A 19,933-nucleotide genomic window follows, 5' to 3' on the forward strand; every position below is an offset into this window, starting at 1 on the left:
CAGGGAGTGATGGGGTTGGGGAGTCCTCAGACATGAAGTCCTCTGCACTGGAGTGGAGAAGAGGCTGTCTGAGCACCACAGCTACACCGGGTGCAATTTAGATGCCAACTAGCTCCCTAGAAAATGACATTTCTAAAGCAGCAACCACGCTGTCCTGAATGAGGACATGCATTTAGACCTCACTGGTTCTGTCGTCTGTACGCACAGAAAAGGGAGTGAACTGCTCCCAGCTTTATTATTTTGTTATCTCAGCCTAACCGCTCCCAGTCCTGATATTATGTAGGTGAGTCAGGGCCACCCAACTGGCACTGCTGAGCACCCACGGCCACAGAGGTGAAACACCTAAAAAAAACACACACCTTTAAACCATCCAGCTTCAGAGCATGTCAAGGCTACGGCCCATGCTGGGAAAGGTGGAAGACCCTTGTCCCGAGGACTGGGTTTGCCTCTCCGGGCCTGGATTCGACAGCTCCAGGCCACATGCTGCAGATGCTCCTGTGAGCAGAGCATGTCCGACAGCCACAAGCAGCTGGGACATTGTGCATCAGCTGTGAGTTGAGGGGTTTCACTGATCTTCCCAAAGTGCAGCCCACCAGCCTCCTCTGGGCCATCACTGATGCCACTGCACTGATGTCTGAGGCTGGATCACACCCTCGGCCAGTCCAGCTTCATGGACGGTTGATGAGGGGTGCGGGCACTCTCGTCCTCGGAGCCAGCCCCGCCCCACATGCTCCAGGACTCAGGCCCCCGCTCAGCTGTTCACCTGGCTCCTCTCAGCACAGAAAGGCTCAGAGATTAACACAAGAGCCCGCTGATCACACAGCCAATACACCCCCCAAGGAGCAGGGCTGAGCGCCTGGGAAGAGGGGCACCCCTGTCAGATTAGCACCCTGAGATGCCCTTTTTATTTCAAATGGGCCATGATTTTTGAGGACTGAGAGGGATGTCCTGCTTATGCTCAATTGTGCCTCTCTGAAAATAATTTGATTTTGGATATGAAGAGCCTTGAAATTATTTATTCCCAGTGAAGCCAGTTCCTCCTTAAGAACATCAGCTGGGCATAGAGATAATGGTAAAGGGCTACCGTGTACGGATGTCCTCACACATGTACTGCAAACACTGGAGACTCCCTCAGTGTCCGAGAACATGGGAGTGTCACAGGTGTCCTGTTACGTATTTTCAACGGCATGGGTTATGTAGACCTTGAAACTTATGTTCCAAGGAATAGTTAATGAAAAGTATTCACAATATAATATAATGGGAAAAAAGGATTATCAGCCCGTGTAAAGTATTCCCTCGGTTCCATTAAGAATGATGCATACTGTGTATTTACAAATCAAATCAGTCTCCATCCATAATCAGGCTCCACAATCTCTGCCTGTCAAAATGAGACAGTAAAGAAGACTCTGCAAAATGGCTAACGGTGTAGGCAATTTGTTTCCTCCTTAAATAATGCATATTTTCACATTTCCTGCCATGATGATATGCTCGTTTTAGAGTCAGTCAAAGGCAGGCATGGTGCTCGCTGCAGTGCCTCTGTGGAAGGTTTGGTGTCTCCCACCCCACAAGGCCACCACAGACGGGGGTGCACCGCCAGCTGGAACGGGGGTGCTCCCAAAACATCCTCCCTTGTGGACCTTGAATTCACAGAAGCCCCAAGGAAGCCTTCTCTGAGGGTTCTGGGCCAGGACAGGGGGGAGGACGCACAATGGGACTCCTGGGCCAGGACAGATGGAACAGAGCCAGGCGGGGCCCAGGACCTCAGGGGGCCACTCAGCAGCCCTGCTGGCCTCACAGCTGCTTCCCGAACCTCCGGGCCTAGCCGAGCAGAGGGAAAGGCCAGTGGCTGCCCATTTGGCCACTGAGGGGACACCTGGAATAACCCAGAGACCGCCCCCAGCCAGCACAGCCTCCTCAGAGGCAGCTGCTGCTGGGGACGCCCCAGCCCACCCAGGTACAGAGGCAGCCAGGGCTGCTATGGTGGGCAGCAAGGGGACCACAGCCAAGAAAGCTGCCTCCACACCGGGCCCACTGGTCCTGCTCAGGGCCAGTGAGTCACTGGGTTCTGGGCCAGCCTGACGCCACGTCAGGGGATAAGGGAACTGACCAGGGCCCTCGATGGACTACGTGAAATAGTGTGTTTAGTTTAACTCGAGGTTACGAAACCAAGTGTGCATTGTGGATACTGGCACTGTGCAGCGTACGGGGAGGATGTATGTCTCTTGGCCTGGTCACTGGTGGCATGGAGCCATCTGAGGAGGACCTCTGTGGGAACCTGCCCACTGTCCATGGCAGGAGACTCCAACCACCACATCCCTGAGAGGCTGCCCCCAGCACGGCCTTCTTCATCTCAGATGCACAGGGAAATGGAGCATTTCCAAATTTCCCCTACACTAGCCCTCCCTGGCTCCCTGCCCACCTGGGAGCCCCATCCAGTCTCCTGAATCCGCATGTGATCCCAAGAAGTTCACATTCCCTCACCTCCTAGACCTTTGCACAACCTTCACTCAAGAAAAATGATTCTGCGGCTAGTTCAAGAGTAGACAGGAAACCCCTGAAAGATATGCTTATTGGGCAGCCCAGGTGACAGCCAGCAGCCCAGGGAGAGGGGCAAGAGTTGAGGAGGGAGGAGGGCAGTCAGGTGTCCGAGCGTGTCCAGGTTGGCCCCCGTGAATGTGCTCACGGGTCAGAGGAGCAGTGGGTGTGCTAGTTCCTGGCACGCAATGCTCCTCCAGTTTTTAGCAAAGCGACCCAGGAATCCCACAAAGCAATCAGGGAAACTGTCCAGCCAGAGGTAAGGGACTCGACCTTGGGGTCAGAAGAGAGTTGGGCAGAGCACAGGTGCCCTGAGGCTGCCACCTGCAGATGGAGCTTTGCTCACAAGGGATGACCTTACACTGTGTCTTCCAAACTGGGCCACCACGTGAGTGGCGGAGGTGCTGTGGGTGGTTACTGCATGGCCACAAAGCTCACCAAGGAAGCCAGAGGACCAAACAGGAGGATGTCGCACGCCCCGAAAGCCACCTTCCCCACACGGAGCTAAGTGAGGGCTGTGTCTAGAAGTCACAGCCAGCAGCCAGCTGCGGAGCATTCGAGAGCTTCTCACTTCCCCGCTCGCGGTGCAAACACAACTCCAGATGCTTTTCCTAATTTCGGCGTGCTTTCTTGCAAGGATTTGCCTTTCCCGTCAACCATGGTCAGGCCATCCATCTCTGTGCCCACCACTCCCACCTGGAAGAGCCCCGGGAACAGCCTGGTGTGTGTGCTTGTTCGTGTGTCAGTATTTTTCCTTTTATCAAAGATAAACCAAGGTCAGCTGGAGTGCAGCAAGCAGTCGAGCCCAGGGCATCTGCGTGGGCCTCTAGCCTGCCCTGCAATCATTGCCTGGTCTATAGCCTGCCTAACCCATGGGGATGGCCTAGTTTGAGGGAAGCTGCCAGGGAGGAGAGTGAAATGCCCTGGAAACTAAACCATCTGAGAGGCCCAGACTCTGCAGCCACCTGACAGCCGACAGGCACTCACGGCTTCCCTGCTGCCAGAATTAACCCATGTACTGGATGACTTCCTGTGACTTTGGGAACTTCGAGAAGGAATTTAGGAGCTCTATATTTTCTTTTAATTTCACCATTGCCTCTTTAAAGACACCGTCTCCAAATACTGTCACATTCTGAGGGTGGGGCTTCCACATGAATTTCCGAGGACACGCGTCAACCCACACAATGAACAAGTGACCAAAACCTTGAGTTTTATCCACCTCCGAAAGTGCTGGAAGAGATGCATGGCTGGCAGTCACCTAAAGACCTAAGGAACCAAAGATGCTTCTGTTTACAGAACTCAGTGTGGCCCAAATGTCTTCAAAAGTCATCAACTCCCCTGTGCCATCATGGGACCATCAGGGACGCAGAGACTTGAGCCCGCACTCCTGAAGATCTGTGTGACTCCTCTTCCTCCACTCCAACATGTCACTCCTTCCTCTGCCTGCACTGAGGTTAATTATTTTCTTGCTTCCCAGGGTGCACCACCTGTTCACACTGATCTGTGTCTGTGTTTAAAGAAGCACTGCCCAGTGGAAGACATACCTGTGTTTGATTAGAATACACAGCTATGAAAGAAAGTGGGTCAGGCTTTGGAGAGGCCATCTGTCAGAGTGTGTTTTGGCAAAAAGAAAACATGAGAAGGGAACTTATAAAAGAGGCTGAAGCATTGTAGCCCGAGAGCACCAGCACAGTTCTGTGGGATCCAACTGTCATCCTTCTCCCCTGCTAATGTAAATTGCTCAAGATAGCCGTGTGGCCAAGATGTGAGATGTACTCAGCCTGCAAAACAGGGAGACAAAGGTTCACACCTCACTTTCAATTTCTGACGTTAGGACAGAACCAAAGCACTTAATCTGTGTGTTTTTTTAATAGCCCACACCATGAAATATTTACTGCTTTCTAGGAAGCAGTGCATGAGATCAAATTCTTAGATTTTCTAATAATTATCACTTTTATTAAAATTTTCAGCCAATATGTTATTCCACATGAACAAGTTTTCCAGATAACTGACACCTGTTCACATACCAAAAGATCGATTTAAATGTTCGCCACTATTGTTAAAAGATATTTTAGAAATTACTTGTATATAAAACAGGGTTTACATCCTCAAAGTGGGCTCCAAAAAGTTACTCTTTTCATGTCCCTCCAACCATCTGTGGGCAAACCAAGTCCTTGGGCCACAGCTCAGCCTCCCAAGGTGAATGTGCCCGGCCTGAGGTCCAGTTCTGGCCTCAGCAGCGGCTCCCCCAGCTCATCCCTCACTTACTCACGTGCAGCATCTTGAGGACCATCTGAGGATGTCTCCGAAGGACTTTATCTTTGAGGTTGTGATTTTTCTTGATGCAATATCTAAGCGTCTTTAAAGCTTTCACACCCCCAAACCTACGTCCTAACAAATAGAAGCTGCTGTAGATGTGTGGATTACATAGCAAATATCCTCATCTTCTGCCACCCTCAAGTTTTTTCTTTACAGATTAAACCCTTCTTTGAGGCTTGACAGCATTCATCTTCTTGTTCAGTCATGGTTTTGCCTTTTAACATTTCTTTTAATGATCAAAATGCAATTTACATACAGCAAGGTGCACCCGCCATATGTTACGATTTGAGGACAAAGGCACACACCTGTAACACATCCCCAAGCTGAATATTTAGACCCCTCAGCCCATCCCTAACCAACCCCCAGGGATACCTGCTCTGACGGCTTCCACCTGCAGGAGTTTTTCTTGTCCTGGGACTTCGTATAAATGAGTCACATAGCACTTTCTATCCCCCATATCATGATGCATTTGAATATTTCGGTCATTCTGTTTGGTTTTGCTGAAGAGGACTCCATCATGCAGACGGCATACAAGTCTGCAATTCACTTGTCCATTCTTCTGTTGAGGGACCTCCAGGATATTTCCAGTTTTAAACCATGATGAATAAAGTCTCTATAAATATCTTTGCACAAGTCTTTTTGAGAACACGTGCATTTTACTTATTGGGGGTAAATACCTAAAAGTCAGGTCACAGGAAACGTGTATATTTAACAGCCAAAACACTTCCCAGAGTTTTCTGAAGTGGTTACGGCAATGTGTGAGTTCTCATTTTCCCCACTTCTTTGCTGACACGCGTCACTGTCCGTCTTTTCAATATTAGCCACTGTAGTGGTGTTGTCATCTCATTGTGGTTTTATTTTCATTTCCTTAAAGGGCGCTGCTGTCAAACATTGTTGGCCTGTTTGCCTTTCTCCACGTGTGACGTTTCTGTTCAAGTATTTTGTCCATTTTTAATTAGCTTTTTTATTATTAAGTTCTAAGAGTTCTTCTTACATGCTGGATAAAAAACAGTCACACCGATGGCGACTATATTATCCCGAACGGTGGATTCCTTTTACTTTTGTTAGCAGTTTGTTTCAGTGAGCTGAGCTTTTAATTCTGATTCAGACTAGACCACTGTTTGTCCGTGCTTTCTAGGTCCTGTCTCATGCACATCATTTTCTTCTTGAAGATACAGTTCTGGCTTTTTCCATTTAATCCATCACTCACTTTGTTGTGACGATTGTCGTGTCACATACGGTGTGAGGTAGGGCTCAGAAGTCATTTTTCTTCAGTATGTTGCCCAGTTTCTTCAGCCCCGTGTATAATAGACTCCTCTCCCTCGCTGGATTGCTTTGGGGTCTTTGCCAACCATCAGTTGACCACGTGGGCGTGGCCCTCCTTCTCCCTACCCTGTTCTGTCCCCTGGGTCAGCTGCCCTATCTTTGTGCCATTACTGCCTTGGTTGTCTTTTTTTCACTATCGATGTTGTTTTGGCTATTGATTGAGATTAGATTGGATCTCCAGATGAATCTAGAGACAATTGATGTTGTAAAAATACTGAATCTTCCATTCTCTGAAAATGGTGTGTCTTTCTATTTATTTTGATCTTCTTTAATTTCGTGTAGCAATAGTTTGTCACTATGATTGGGCACGTGTAGCACCTTTTTTCTTTCACGGTTTACCTGCGTATTTTATGCCTTTCGTCCTAACAGTGTGGTTTCTTTATTGCATGTTCCAGTTTCTCATCACTGGCACAAAGAAGCACAGAGGCTTTGAGTATGGAGGGGGTGACCTGTGACCTTGTCCTGTGTGTTGGAGTGGTGACCTGTGACCTTGTCCTGTGTGTTGGAGTGGTGACTGTGACCTTGTCCTGTGTGTTGGAGTGGTGACTGTGACCTTGTCCTGTGTGTTGGAGTGGTGACCTATGACCTTGTGGTGTATGTTGGAGTGGTGACCTGTGACCTCATTGTGTATGTTGCAATGGTGACCTGTGACCTTGTCCTGTGTGTTGGAGTGGTGGCTGTGACCTTGTCTTGTGTGTTGGAGTGGTGACCTGTGACCGCATTGTGTGTGTTGCAGTGGTGACCTGTGACCTTGTCCTGTGTGTTGGAGTGGTGACTGTGACCTTGTCCTGTGTGTTGGAGTGGTGACTGTGACCTCATTGTGTGTGTTGCAGTGGTGACCTGTGACCTTGTCCTGTGTGTTGGAGTGGTGACTATGACCTTGTCCTGTGTGTTGGAGGGGTGACCTGTGACCTTGTCCTGTGTGTTGGAGTGGTGACTGTGACCTTGTCCTGTGTGTTGGAGTGGTGACTGTGACCTTGCTGGGTCCACTGGTCAGTTCTAGTCATGGTCTTTATCTTCCCATGGAGTTTCTGGGTTTTGGTCATTCCATGAGAAGAAAGACAGTTTTGCCTTCCCTCCAATCTCTGTGAGTTTCACATCCCTGCCTCATGACACAGACTAGGACTTCTAGCACGGTGGTGAGTGGGGGGCCTGAAGCAGACGTCCTGCCTTGTTCCTGCTCCAGGAGGAAATTGCTCTTTCTTTCATCATTAAGTGTCATATTAGCTATAGGTTTGGGGTACGTCCTTGATCAATTTGAGGAATTTTTATTCTAGTCCTTTTTTTTTTTTTGAGACTTTTTACAAAGAATGGGTATACCATATTGTCAAATATTTTCCCGTATCTGTGGAGACAAAGGTATAGATTTTTGGCTTTATTCTGTTAACATAGTGAATTACATTGATTGATTTTCAAACTTCAGACCAATCTTACATTCTTGGGATGAACCACAGTTGTTCATAAAATATTACCCTTTTATATATGCTGAATCTGATTTGGCTTTTGTTTGTTTGCTTGTTTGTTTTGGCTTTTTGAGACAGAGTTTCACTTTGTCACCCTTGGTAGAGTGCCATGGTGTCACAGCTCACGGCAACCTCAAACTCTTAGGTTCAAGTGATCCTCTTGCCTCAGCCTTCCAAGTAGCTGGGACTACAGGCACCTGCCACAACGCCCACTATGTTTAGAGACAGGGTCTCCCTGTAGCTCAGACTGGTCTCGGACTCAGGCAATCCACCCGCGTTGGCCTCCCGGTGTGCTAAGCCACCACGCCCAACCTAAACCTGATTTGTAATATCTCTAATTAGAGACTTCCACCTGCTCATGAGAACTATTTGTCGGTAATTTTTTCCTTACGTCATCATTGGTCAGTTTTAGCTTTAGATTAACACTGGCCTCATCAAATAATTTTGGCACTCTTCCTACCTCTTCTATTTTCTAGGAGATTTTGCCTAGAATTGGTATAATTTTGTCTTTAAGTATTTCTTGCAGTTCACCAGGGGGGACTATCTGGAATGGAATTTTTATGTGAAACTGTTTTGTACCCATTAATTAAATTTATATGTGCATAAATTTATATATGTATATAAATTAGCTATCGACAAGGTGGATTTTAAAGCACAGACTATTGTCAGGGGTTATGTAAACTTCATATAAATGTATATATATATATTTAATATACATTGTACTCTGTGGGTTTTCTGTTTTTCCTTCAGTGAACTGGGATGGTGTGTGTCTTTCAGGGAACACACCTGTTGCATCTGTGTGTTACATTTACTAGCCTAAGTGGTTCACATTATTCCCATTTTGTCTTATTTAATGACTACAGGAACTTATTTGTTTTAATTTGATAACATTGGTTTTTTCTCTCTTTTGATAATCAATCTAACTTGAGGTTTAGCCATTTTTTGGCATCATTGGAGCCTTTTTTCCTCTTCTGTTTCCTGTTAGACTTCTACTCCCAATTTTATTCTTTTCTTTTTCTATCTACCTTGGGTTCAGTAGGAGATTGTCTTTTTTTTCTTTCTAGCTTCTTGTAACTTAAATCATGAATGTTGAACATTTCTGCTTTTGTAACATAATCATAAATTTAGAGCTATGAGGGTGGCACCTGTGGCTCAGTGAGTAAGGCACCAGCCCCATAAACCCAGGGTGGCAAGTTCAAACCCAGCCCCGGCCAAACTGCAACAAACAAATAGCCGGGCACTGTGGTGGGTGCCTGTAGTCCCAGCTGCTCGGGAGGCTGAGGCAAGAGAATCGCTTAAGCCCAAGAGCTGGAGGTTGCTGCGAACTGTGATGCCACAGCACTCTACCAAGGGCAATAAAGTGAAACTCTGTCTCTAAAAAAAAAAAAAACTTAGAGCTATGAACATCCCTCCACATATTGCTTTAACTCCATTCCACAAATTGTGATATGTTATATTTCATTATCCCTAAAATAAAGAGGTTTTAATTTTCCTTGTGATTTCTCTTTCAAGCCTTGGGTCATTCAAAATGACAATACTTAATTTCTGAGTATATGGAGATTTTCCAGATATCTTTTTGTTACCATTACTTAATTTAACTATGTTGTGGTCACAAAGTATACTTTAATGGCATCAATACTTCGAAGTTTATTGGGACCTGTCTTACTTGGTAGCTTATACTCTATCTATTATCGCTGGATATTCTGTGTGGGCACAGAACGCGTGTAGAGTCTACTCTTGTTGACTGGCGGGTTCTACAGATATCATTTATTTAGGCCACATCTGTTTAAACTTTTTGCTCTCTGCTGATTTTCTCACTGCATGTTCTAGCAGTAACTCAGAGAGGAGTGTTGAAATCTCTGTGATTGTGCACATCCCGCCCTGACCCAGCCCGCGGGTCAGTCGACAGGGATATCTGGAGGAGGGGTGAGAATGGAAAAGGGGCAAGGGGCGCGAAGAATGGAGACAAGACAGGAGTCTGAGCAAATCTCGTTTATTACAATGTTATCTCAGAGTATATAAGGGTGGGTGAAGGAGGAGGTCTGCGTCACCTGGTATCCAAGCAACCCGGCCGCAGCACCTGGCCGCAGCAGAAAATTCCCACCAGCAAGTTTCCAAGTTTTGCTCGCATGATTTATGAGAAGAGGCCTAGCATTTGCAGGAAAATAGAAACATAAGTCTGTTAGTATGGGAAATGGCACTTGGCCTACAAAATAGATGCTGTGGTGTCAGCCTTCCACACCGCCCCGTGAGTTTTGTCAGCTTTGATTCACATTGTGTGACACCTAAGTGCACAGACACCTGAGGACATCACTCTCCCTGATGACCGGACCGCTGTCCTGTCTTCCTTGATCTCCAGCAATATTCTGTGTTTTGGAGTCTCCTGTGTATTGCTGGTATTGTCATTCCACCTTGCTCTGCACGGTATAGCTTTTTTTTAATCATTTGATTTTAATATAGCCACATCTTTGCATCTCAAGTTGGTTTCTTGTAGGCAACAAAAAGATAAATTTGTGTTTTGAATCCAATCTGAATATCTCTGCACTTTCCTTGAAGTGATCAGCCCATTGGTATTTAATGTTCATTACTAATGTATTTGGGTGTGAGTCTATCGTATTTCTAATTTGTTTCCCGTTCTTTATATTTTTGTTTCTCGTTCCCTGATTTGTTGATGAACTGGTCTTTTTTAGTATATCTCCCTTGTTGACTTTTTAGCTACACTTTTCATGTTATTTGTACTAACTGACTAGAGATTAAAATACGCAAGTTTAGCTTATGACAGGTGACTGCCTCACGAACAAAGGAAGAAATTTACAACAATTATATTTACCCCATATCAAGATTTCTTGTGTGTGTTCTAAATTTACAGTAAACGTTCTAGGGCCCTGAGATGTAGTCCTGGTATCTGACACCTCCCATCTTCTCTCTTCTCACTCTGGAGGGTAGTATAATACACTAACACTTTTCCTTCTTCATCAAAATACATCTGGAAGTGGTAAGACAGAACTAAAAATGAATAAGCTGCTTGATAGCACCAAGTCGCAGTCCTGGATTTTGGAAGCGCACGGTGGGACCTGGCTCCCTCTCCCATGGTGGGAGCGTCTGTGCCCCCGACACATCCATCCTGGAGCTCGTTTTCCACTCACCTTGACACTTCCACTTATGAACACGTGTAGGTGATTACTCTTGAGAGAGTCCACTAAATATTAACTAATGCTGAATGCAAGTGCCTCTGCTCATCCCACCATCCTTTCCAATGCCTGGTTGCCCTGGAAACAGAGAATATGCTGTTGATTCTAAGGACAATGACACATAGGGAAGTTAAATGGAATTTGATAAAGGCAAGACGAGAAAGAAGGATCCAGAAAATTTGGCAGCTGCTTCCAGGATAAACTTCCAAACTAGCAGAAAAGGAGAATGTGAGGCCTCCTGGAATAGCCTCTGCTCAGAGGGGAAGGCACTGCAGGCTGGGAGCTGGGGACATGTCCACGGCCTTAGGCTGACTCTGAACTTCGTTTCTCAGAATGAAACACGTCAGGGAAACTAAGTCACAGTGCCAGTAACAGCACAGTGTAACTGAGGACAAAGTAGCCAGGCAGCCTCAGCATGTGCAGGCCCATCAACTGGGCAGGCAGCACATTGTCACGGCAGCCCGTGACACAGTGATTTGGGTCAGACTCTCTTCTGTGACTTCTGAGGCTGCACACAGAATCGTCTCGTGTCCACCTGTGGTTTTCAGGGATGATCGTGCACCATTCTTATCACACCTAAAGGTAATCCCCACCCCATTAACTCAGGACATTTTAATTTCTAAACAAGATGATGAGGAAATCTTATAATTCCTAAAAGTGACTGCAGTAAATGTTGTCCTCGGCCCTGGACAGTGTGGGACTTTTCCTAAATTGCTGTAATATCCAAACATATGTTTCTCAATTTTGCTAAGGTGAGCTCTGAAGCAGTTTAGTGTGTTTCTGTGGCTTTATTTTAAAATGGTCCTTTCATTTGAGAGCCTCCGGAGCAAAGCGTCTGAGTGTCCCCCTCTGTGACATCACTGGTCCACTTAGTGAAATCAGAGCTCAAGCCCACGACTTCACTCTCTCGCAGCTAACTGGCTTGGGCCGTGAGGCTTTCGGAGAACAGATCCTTTCCTGGGCTTATTCTTCTTGCTCAGTAGAACAAAGAGTGAGCAGGCATGTTATGTTTGAGTTATTTATTATTCTCTTTGTGTGAACGTCCCATTGTCACCTGTCCCTACAGAAAGAACAGCTGTGAACAGCCCGTGTAACGAATGTCGACATGAACTCCCCCGGCCTCTGGAAAACATACTAGAGAGAAAATAGGCCCCATCTCCAAACTAAGAGCAAGTTTCAGGCTGGGGTTGGCTCCTTGCAGCCAAGGGGACATACAACCCGTTAGAGACATCAAGAGAAATCGCACTGAGGTCGGCGTACCCAGTGCCGAGTGACAGCACCCCACAGACACTCGTCCTAGTGATGAAAGACCCAGCCAAGCAGTGTGGTGTGAATTCAGTAGCCCTCTAGGTCACCTCCCCTCAGGTGTGGGTGGCTTCAGAGGAGATGGGAGGTGTCCCACAGGGCAAAGTGACTAATCCCACGGCCAGTGATCCTCAGGGCCACTTAGACAATGGCAAACTCTGCAAGGCCTCTGTCGTACCTGCACCGTGCTGGATGAGCAGTGAGAACAGGTCCCTACGTGGCTTTCTGAGGACCGTGGTCAGGATTCATAACAAAGCATAACTAATTGTGCACAGCTGAAGGGCTGAAACCTGGGAGCAGACAGGCTGTGTGCCATGAACCGCCCTTACCCGGTGTAGCAACGTCTATGTGTGCACAAAAGTCCTAACTTCTGTGGTTTTATTTAGCCCATAGAAGTCCCTAGAAGAAGGAATTTTACTTATTCCTTAATCTATTTAAAAAAATAGGCAGCAGAGACCATGGGTAATGGTCAGGAGCAGCACTTCCTAGTTTGGTGTATTTCTGAAACTGCCCAGGACGAGCGTCCAGCCTGGCCTTGGCTCACCCAAGACAGCAGGGCTGTGGGCAGAGGGCAGCCCGGGCTCTCTGTCCACAGAGCCGCTGTGTGGCCAGTCAGGAGAAGCCAACACCACCTCGCGGCCTCACCAAATGCCCAACAAGTGACCAGGCTACAGTGCCGATACAACCTTTCTTTTCCCTTTCGAGTTCACAAAACAAATTCTTCACAAGTGGGGAAGACAAATCCTAGGTTTATTTGCATGATTCGCTTTTGACTTTGAGATTTTTTACTTACTTTAGCTGCTGTCTATGAAATGATCTGACACAACGGGCTCTGCCCAGTGTCCTATAAACACATGAAGCCCACCGCTGGGCGAGCGCTCCGAGTTCTGAGGAACAAGGGGAGGGGCCGAGGTAAGAGGGAGGAAGGAGTCATAGAGGTTAAAGGGGATGGGGACGGGAATTCCATAAAACACCAGACAGTCGTCAGAAGACTGACACAGAACGCAGGTCTGAGACCAGACTGACCTGTCCGCCTCCCCTGTGCAGTCCCAGTGCTGAGAACACTCTCAGACCCTGCGTCAGCTACATCTCTGTTCTTCCCTTGCAGACAGAGTGAGCGTACTTTCCACCTTCCTCGCCCCCTTCAAGTACCTGAGTCCCGACACCACAAACACGGAGGATGAAGACACACTAAGTAAGCAGCCCCCCTTCCCTAAAGGACAGCAAGGCCCATGTCTGGAGGGGTGTCCTACAAATAGAGGCCACTGGGGATTGGGCAGGAGCTGACTGGGCATGTCTGGAGCAAGAAGGTCTGCTCCAATCCCCACCCAGGGGTCCCATCCCCACCAGGAGTCGCATCTCCATCCCACCTGGGGTCTCATCCCCACCTGTGGTGCCACTCCCACCTGGAGCCCCTTCCCCACCTGGAGCCCCATCCCACCTGGAGCCCCTTCCCCACCTGGAGCCCCATCCCACCTGGAGCCCCTTCCCCACCTGGAGCCCCATCCCAACCTGGAGCCCCTTCCCCACCTGGAGCCCCATCCCACCTGGAGCCCCTTCCCCACCTGGAGCCCCATCCCAACCTGGAGCCCCTTCCCCACCTGGAGCCCCATCCCACCTGGAGCCCCTTCCCCAACTAGAGCCCCATCCCAACCTGGAGCCCCTTCCCCACCTGGAGCCCCATCCCTACCTGGAGCCCCTTCCCCACCTGGAGCCCCATCCCACCTGGAGCCCCTTCCCCAACTAGAGCCCCATCCCAACCTGGAGCCCCTTCCCCACCTGGAGCCCCATCCCACCTGGAGCCCCTTCCCCAACTAGAGCCCCATCCCAACCTGGAGCCCCTTCCCCACCTGGAGCCCCATCCCCGCCTGGAGCCCCTTCCCCACCTGGAGCCCCATCCCCGCCTGGAGCCCCTTCCCCGCCTGGAGCCCCATCCCACCTGGAGCCCCTTCCCCACCTGGAGCCCCATCCCAACCTGGAGCCCCATCCCCGCCTGGAGCCCCATCCCACCTGGAGCCCCTTCCCCGCCTGGAGCCCCATCCCCGCCTGGAGCCCCTTCCCCTCCTGGAGCCCCTTCCCCTCCTGGAGCCCCATCACTGCCTGGAGTCCCATCCCCGCCTGGAGCCCTTTCCCCACCTGGAGCCCCATCACTGCCTGGAGCCCCATCCCCGCCTGGAGCCCCATCCCTACCTGGAGCCCCTTCCCCGCCTAGAGCCCCATCACCACCTGGAGTCCCATCCCCGCCTGGAGTCCTGATCTTGAGTCCCACCCCATCCTGAGACTCATTCTCACCTGGAGCCCCATCACCACCTGGAGTTCCATCCTGCTATTGCGTCCCACCCCCTCATGAGACTCATTGTCACCTGGAATCTCTCCTTCACCTTGCACAAGTATAATTAATATCTGTGTGACTGAGAAACCCCACAGATTAGGGGAAATTAAACTGTTTTCTTGGACTATTCTCTCCTCTATTTCCTGTGTTTTTCTCTCCAAACTAACAAGAAAAATTATCACAGCATCTTAGAACACGATTCACACAATTTTTAACAAAGAAAGGACAGGATTGGAGCTTTCCTGCCGAAACATTTCTGGCACAGGAAAGCAGAGAGGGGCAGAGCAGTGCCATCAGGATGCCACTGAGTTTAGGCAGGGGTTCCAGCAGACCCCAATTCAGACCCATGAGGGGTGCTGAGCAGGCAGCTGGAGAGGGAGCGAGGAGGGTCCTGGGCATCTGTGCACTGGACACACTACTCCCGTCTGCAGCACACTGTTGGGCATTTGAGAGGGGACAGCAGTGCTGTCATCCTGTGTGTCTGTCTGTGTCCCCACCATTGTCAGTTGGACCAGGAAGAAACTTTGGCTGGTTGGATCCATGTGGGGTTTTTTTCCATTTCTCCATCCACGTTTCAAAGCAGCGCACACCCCATGACCAGTCACTTCCAACAACACAACTATTAGCAGAATCTGAGGCTATTACCCTCTACAAACACACACTCACGGAGTTGAATGTCAGAACCACACCAAGTATCCACAGTCCCCTCCTGGGACTCCACAGCTGCTGGGCGACACCACATCCCTAAGACAGGTCTTGAGTGGTGAACTCTGAGAGGCTTTCTTCTGCCAACACCTAGAAGCGATGTGTCAGTACCCTCCCTGTCTGTGTCACCTTTCTGCTGACCAGCACCCAGAGGTTGGGATTTGACCCCATCCTATGAGGACCACTGTGACCAAGGCTGTTGGACTGCAAAGCCCACCGGGGCCCTTTGGTTCTGCCAGAAGAGATGTCCCCACCCACGGTGTCTGCTTCCTCCTAATCTTGGGTTCCATCCCCTCCTGAGTCTCATTGGAGGCCCAGTGCCAGGGCCATGCATGTGGTCTTTGAAGGGGGCACCCCTGCCACTGCCTGTGCACCCCACAAGTGCCAGAACCATGCAGCATCCCACAAACCCCATCCCAGGCCTCCCAGCTCAGTGCCCTTGGAGAGCCAGGCTGCCTGCCTTCATCCCGTCCCCAGGGTCTATGTCATGAAGAAAGGCCGCTCTTCTCTAAAACTGGGCTGTTTGACAGCAGAATAACCTTCACCAGGAACAATATTGTCTCTTCAAATGTAGCGTGGTGCACTGGATGGCTGGCTCTGGAGCTCTGGTCTGACCTGAGGACATGTGGCGTCATTATCAGCGACGCGTGCGGGCCCAGCAAGGCCGGTCCCTGCCCCAGTCAGGCGTGCATAACTACCAGGCATAGGATGCTGCCCGCCAGAGAGCCAGCAGCAGAGGGGACATGGACAGAGACCTAGCCACAGGCCTGCACAGGGACCACGGGATGGCAGGGAGATCCTGCTGTGAGCCCCAGACTTTGCCGGGTCTCTCCATTTTTGAGGGGCAGCAGCCTGTGGCATCAATCCTAATAAATCCAGGAGAGTCTTTCATGTGGAAAACAGAAGTTTATCCACAGCCACAACAATCCAAAATGCGTTCTTTCTCCCCCAGATGCGATCCTCTTAATGCAGTGAACCTTTAAACCCAGCACTGCATTTACTGATGCTTCTGTCAAATGAGATAAGGCTCCGGTGGGCTCGGGAGACAGTCACATGCAGAGAAGCAGAGGGGAAGTCTCACCTGCGTCCTCGCGCAGACGTCCCTGGTAGGGGCGTCCTGCCTTGGAGCCTGTGGTCTCCAGCTTGTTTGTGACTGTTCCACACTGCTGCTGTGGCATTTACCTGGTGGCTCCAAGTTATTTACCTACTTTCTCTCTGACTTCTACCACAAAAGTCCACCTGTAACTCTGTGAAAGTCAGGTGTGCCTGCAGGGCCTCACAGTACAACGCCCATAGGTGTCTTATCAAAGACCCCTGCAGGTGGAGACATTGTGCCTACATGCCACGGAGGGGGACACAGGATGCCGCCCATAGCCAACTGCGAGTGGGTTTCCTTAGGAAGGTGTGTGGAGACCAAACCAGTTTTCCAGGGGAAGGGATGTGGTGCCAGCCCCAGTGTGGGGAAGCTGGGGCAGGGAGCTGCCCTGTCCCCCTGAGGCTGGCGCACTCTCTGTTCCCCTCTGTGCCTCCCAGCATTCTCTGCACAAATGATGTTCGTGGGGCACACACACATACACACACATACACACATGCGCACCATGCACACGTGCGTGCACACACACACTATTCTGTTGCCCTCAGGTTCCTTGTACCAGCTAGAACTCCCAGGGGGCTTGTAGGAATAGAAGGCTTCCTGCTGAGTTAGTAATGGGACGTGTGTGAGAGACAGAGAGACAGAGAGAGACAGAGAGACAGAGAGTCAGAGAGAGAGACAGAGACAGAGAGAGACAGAGTCAGAGACAGAGAGAGACAGAGGGAGAGACAGAGACAGACAGAGATAGAGAGAGACAGAGGGAGAGAGACAGTCAGAGACAGAGAGAGACAGAGAGTCAGAGAGAGAGACAGAGACAGAGAGACATAGACAGAGTCAGAGACAGAGAGACAGAGAGACACAGAAACAGAGTCAGAGATGAGACAGAGACAGAGAGAGAGAGACAGAGAGACACCAACACAGAGACAGGGGGAGCCTTTCATGAACCCACTGTGCAGGAACGTAACCAGTGGCCCATCTGATGTGAGCAGGTGCCAACTCCAGCTCTGACACGTGTCAGGTCCAGACGTCGGGACCAGCAGAAGAGTCATCAATTGGAGAACACTTCCAGAGTGGAGCTGAAGGACCCCCACTTCGAGGCGCTATCAGGATTGTCATAAGGATACACCAAATGTATTTGGTCACAGGGTCCCTCAAGGCCCCTGGTCCCAGAGTGAAGCACCCAGAGGGCCTGGGCTTCCCTGCTGTGCCCTCAACGGGCATTGGCAGCTGAGTGGGCGTGGTTAGCCCTCATCACAGCAGCAAAAGCCACGTTCTGAGCACGGAACATTGATAGATCATGTTACAACATTGACATGTGGCCAAGGCCTGAGAGCTGGAGCTCAGCTGTCCCAGGTCACCCCCAATACCCAGACACCGGATCTCACCTCTGCACTGTGCAGTCAAAAGAGCTGGGAGCTGAAGACTGAACCAAAACACAGACAGTGGGGACTGGGCACCAGTGCGGCCTCCCTGCCTAGAGGGGCAGAGTCAGAGGGAGCTGCTGAGGAAGCTGGGTCGGCGCTGGGGAGAGGAGGACCAGCCCATGCCCTGGGCTGATCAGACTTTGTGAGGCTAACCCAAATTTACCCTTTTTAAATGTGTTTGTTATTGTGTAATTAAAAGTGTGTGGCGGGACGCTTTGATGTGTGTGGACAGGGTGACGACCACAGTCAGGCACTTGGGCATCTGCCCTCTATCTGCCCTCTCAGCTGTGCTCGGCGGGGGATCCAGGGAATGCTCGGAGACAGGGCTGCAGAGTCATGTTTTCGCAGGAGGCAATTCCCGCAAGACCTTTGGGAGAGGGTCAGGCAGAGCCCCCCTCTTCTCCTCCCCACCCAGAGTGGCCTGTGGACAGGGGCAGGAATTAGGTGCCATGTCCCCTCAAAGATGCATCAACCACAGCTGTCCTGGTTTGAGGAGGAGCTCTCTTGGTCTCCTGACTTGACCTCTGGTTTATTATACCTGACAATTAACTGTGAAAAAACCATTAACTAAATGGAGGAAAAACTGAGAACAGTTCTGTGGGTTGGGGAGGGGAGTGGAAGGAGCAGATGTTATTTGTAAGAGCAGAGCTGAGTCCTGGGAGGAGCTCATGTGGGATTACCAGAACCCAGTGCCCCCCATTTTCAAGGGCATCACCCCCACGGTGATGGCTCTCACCCCAGCCCCACGGTGACCACTGTCATCCCAGCCCCCCAGTGACCACTCTCACCCCCGCCCTGGGGTGACCACTCCAGGCCCCACATACGTCACAGCACAGGCATCAAAAGTGTCAGGGTTTCTCTCACCAGGCCTGACGGTCCAAAACCTCACCAAGGTTATCGGCACTCAGCAGGTCTTGGAAGGGTGAGGAGATGCGTTTTGTTTAGTGTATGGAGAAGCCAGTGTTGTTCTTGGGACACTTCTGAGGGACGCGTTCTGAAGGACGTTTTGAAGGTAGGAGGTGGTACCCTCCAACACAGCCAATTCACAGAGACACGGATGTGCTGGAATACTCATTTTCAGTCTTTAAAAAATGGAGTCAGGTCAGGCTGAGTGAGCCATGGGAGGTCACAGACAGGTGCACAGGGAAGGTGGCCTCCCTGCCTGCCACCAGCTCCGGGGAGTGGCCACCACACCTGCCTCCTCCGAGGCTCTACCACGGGCCAGAGTTGGGCTTCTCAGGGCAGCTAAATGGAGGATCCAGCCTGTGGAAAGGATTCTGACCCCTAATGGGCACTTTGCAAACACCGTGGGATCCTCACCACCAAATTCCAGGATCAGGCCTGGAAGTCAGCCTGTTCTATCAATTGTTATTGATTACTGATTATTAGGGATGGAACACTCCACCCCCATGGAAAATTTTAACCACAACCATCACAGGGCCCCTAAGGAGGGAGTCTGGCCCAGGACAAACCCTGGTTGCTCTAAGATCCAACAGGGGCCACAGGACACACTGGGCACAGTGGTCACTGTAAGCATCTTGCCCGATTCCCACATCACAGGAAATCACAGGGCACCAGGCAAGTTTCTAAGCCATCTGGTGTGGGGGTTTGACTACATTGTGGGGTTTTTTTAGTTCAATTTAGAAAATCACACGGTTAATCTGATCCTCTCCTTCTTGGCCTGAAATACCCTAACATTACTGCCCAGCGTGTGTCCCCACACAGACATGAACAAGGGCGAGCAAACGGCTCTGCTCACCTCCTCCCTGTAAGGTGATTATTCCTCCTGAAGGGACTGAGGTGAACGCCGTGCACCTGCAGCTTGAAAAGCCCTCGATTCACACTTCTAAACAAAATTGTGTCACTAAACCTAATATTTTTAGGAGAAAATTGCTAGAAGAAACAATAATAGAGTTGCCTTGCAATTTAGAAAGCAAACCAGTAGAAGTTGAGGTCCTGGAGGACAGAGCTCGGGCGGGCAGGGCCCACACCCTTCCAGAGGTCGTCTGGGTGGCTGAGGCCATAAGATGGTCAGTTCACCCCAAGCTGAACAGGCATACACACTCTCAGGGTGTCTGTGAAACCGCATGCTTTTGTTTTACAGTAGCGACGTTATAGACCAAGACAGGGGTATGGGGTCCAGCTAGCTGGGTCTCTCCTGTCCAGCTCTCGGGCCATGTGAAGGAAGTGTGTCCATGTGTCCACATCCAACCAGGCACTCAGCCACCATCTCTAAGCTA

At 50.0% G+C, this 19,933-nt stretch overlaps 1 protein-coding gene across 2 annotated transcripts in view; it reads left to right on the forward strand.

Annotated features, from left to right (window-relative positions):
• Nucleotides 1–19,933, forward strand: part of ADARB2 (adenosine deaminase RNA specific B2 (inactive)) — a 392,152-nt gene that overhangs the window by 248,795 nt on the left and 123,424 nt on the right. For both annotated transcript variants that reach the window (XM_053573048.1, XM_053573049.1), the window contains exon 2: nt 13,248–13,334. In XM_053573048.1, coding sequence (XP_053429023.1) covers nt 13,248–13,334 — 87 coding nt within the window. The remainder of the gene's footprint in view (nt 1–13,247; nt 13,335–19,933) is intronic.

The sequence above is a fragment of the Nycticebus coucang genome, chromosome 20, assembly GCF_027406575.1.
Source record: "Nycticebus coucang isolate mNycCou1 chromosome 20, mNycCou1.pri, whole genome shotgun sequence".
NCBI classification, from domain to species: Eukaryota; Metazoa; Chordata; class Mammalia; order Primates; family Lorisidae; genus Nycticebus; species Nycticebus coucang.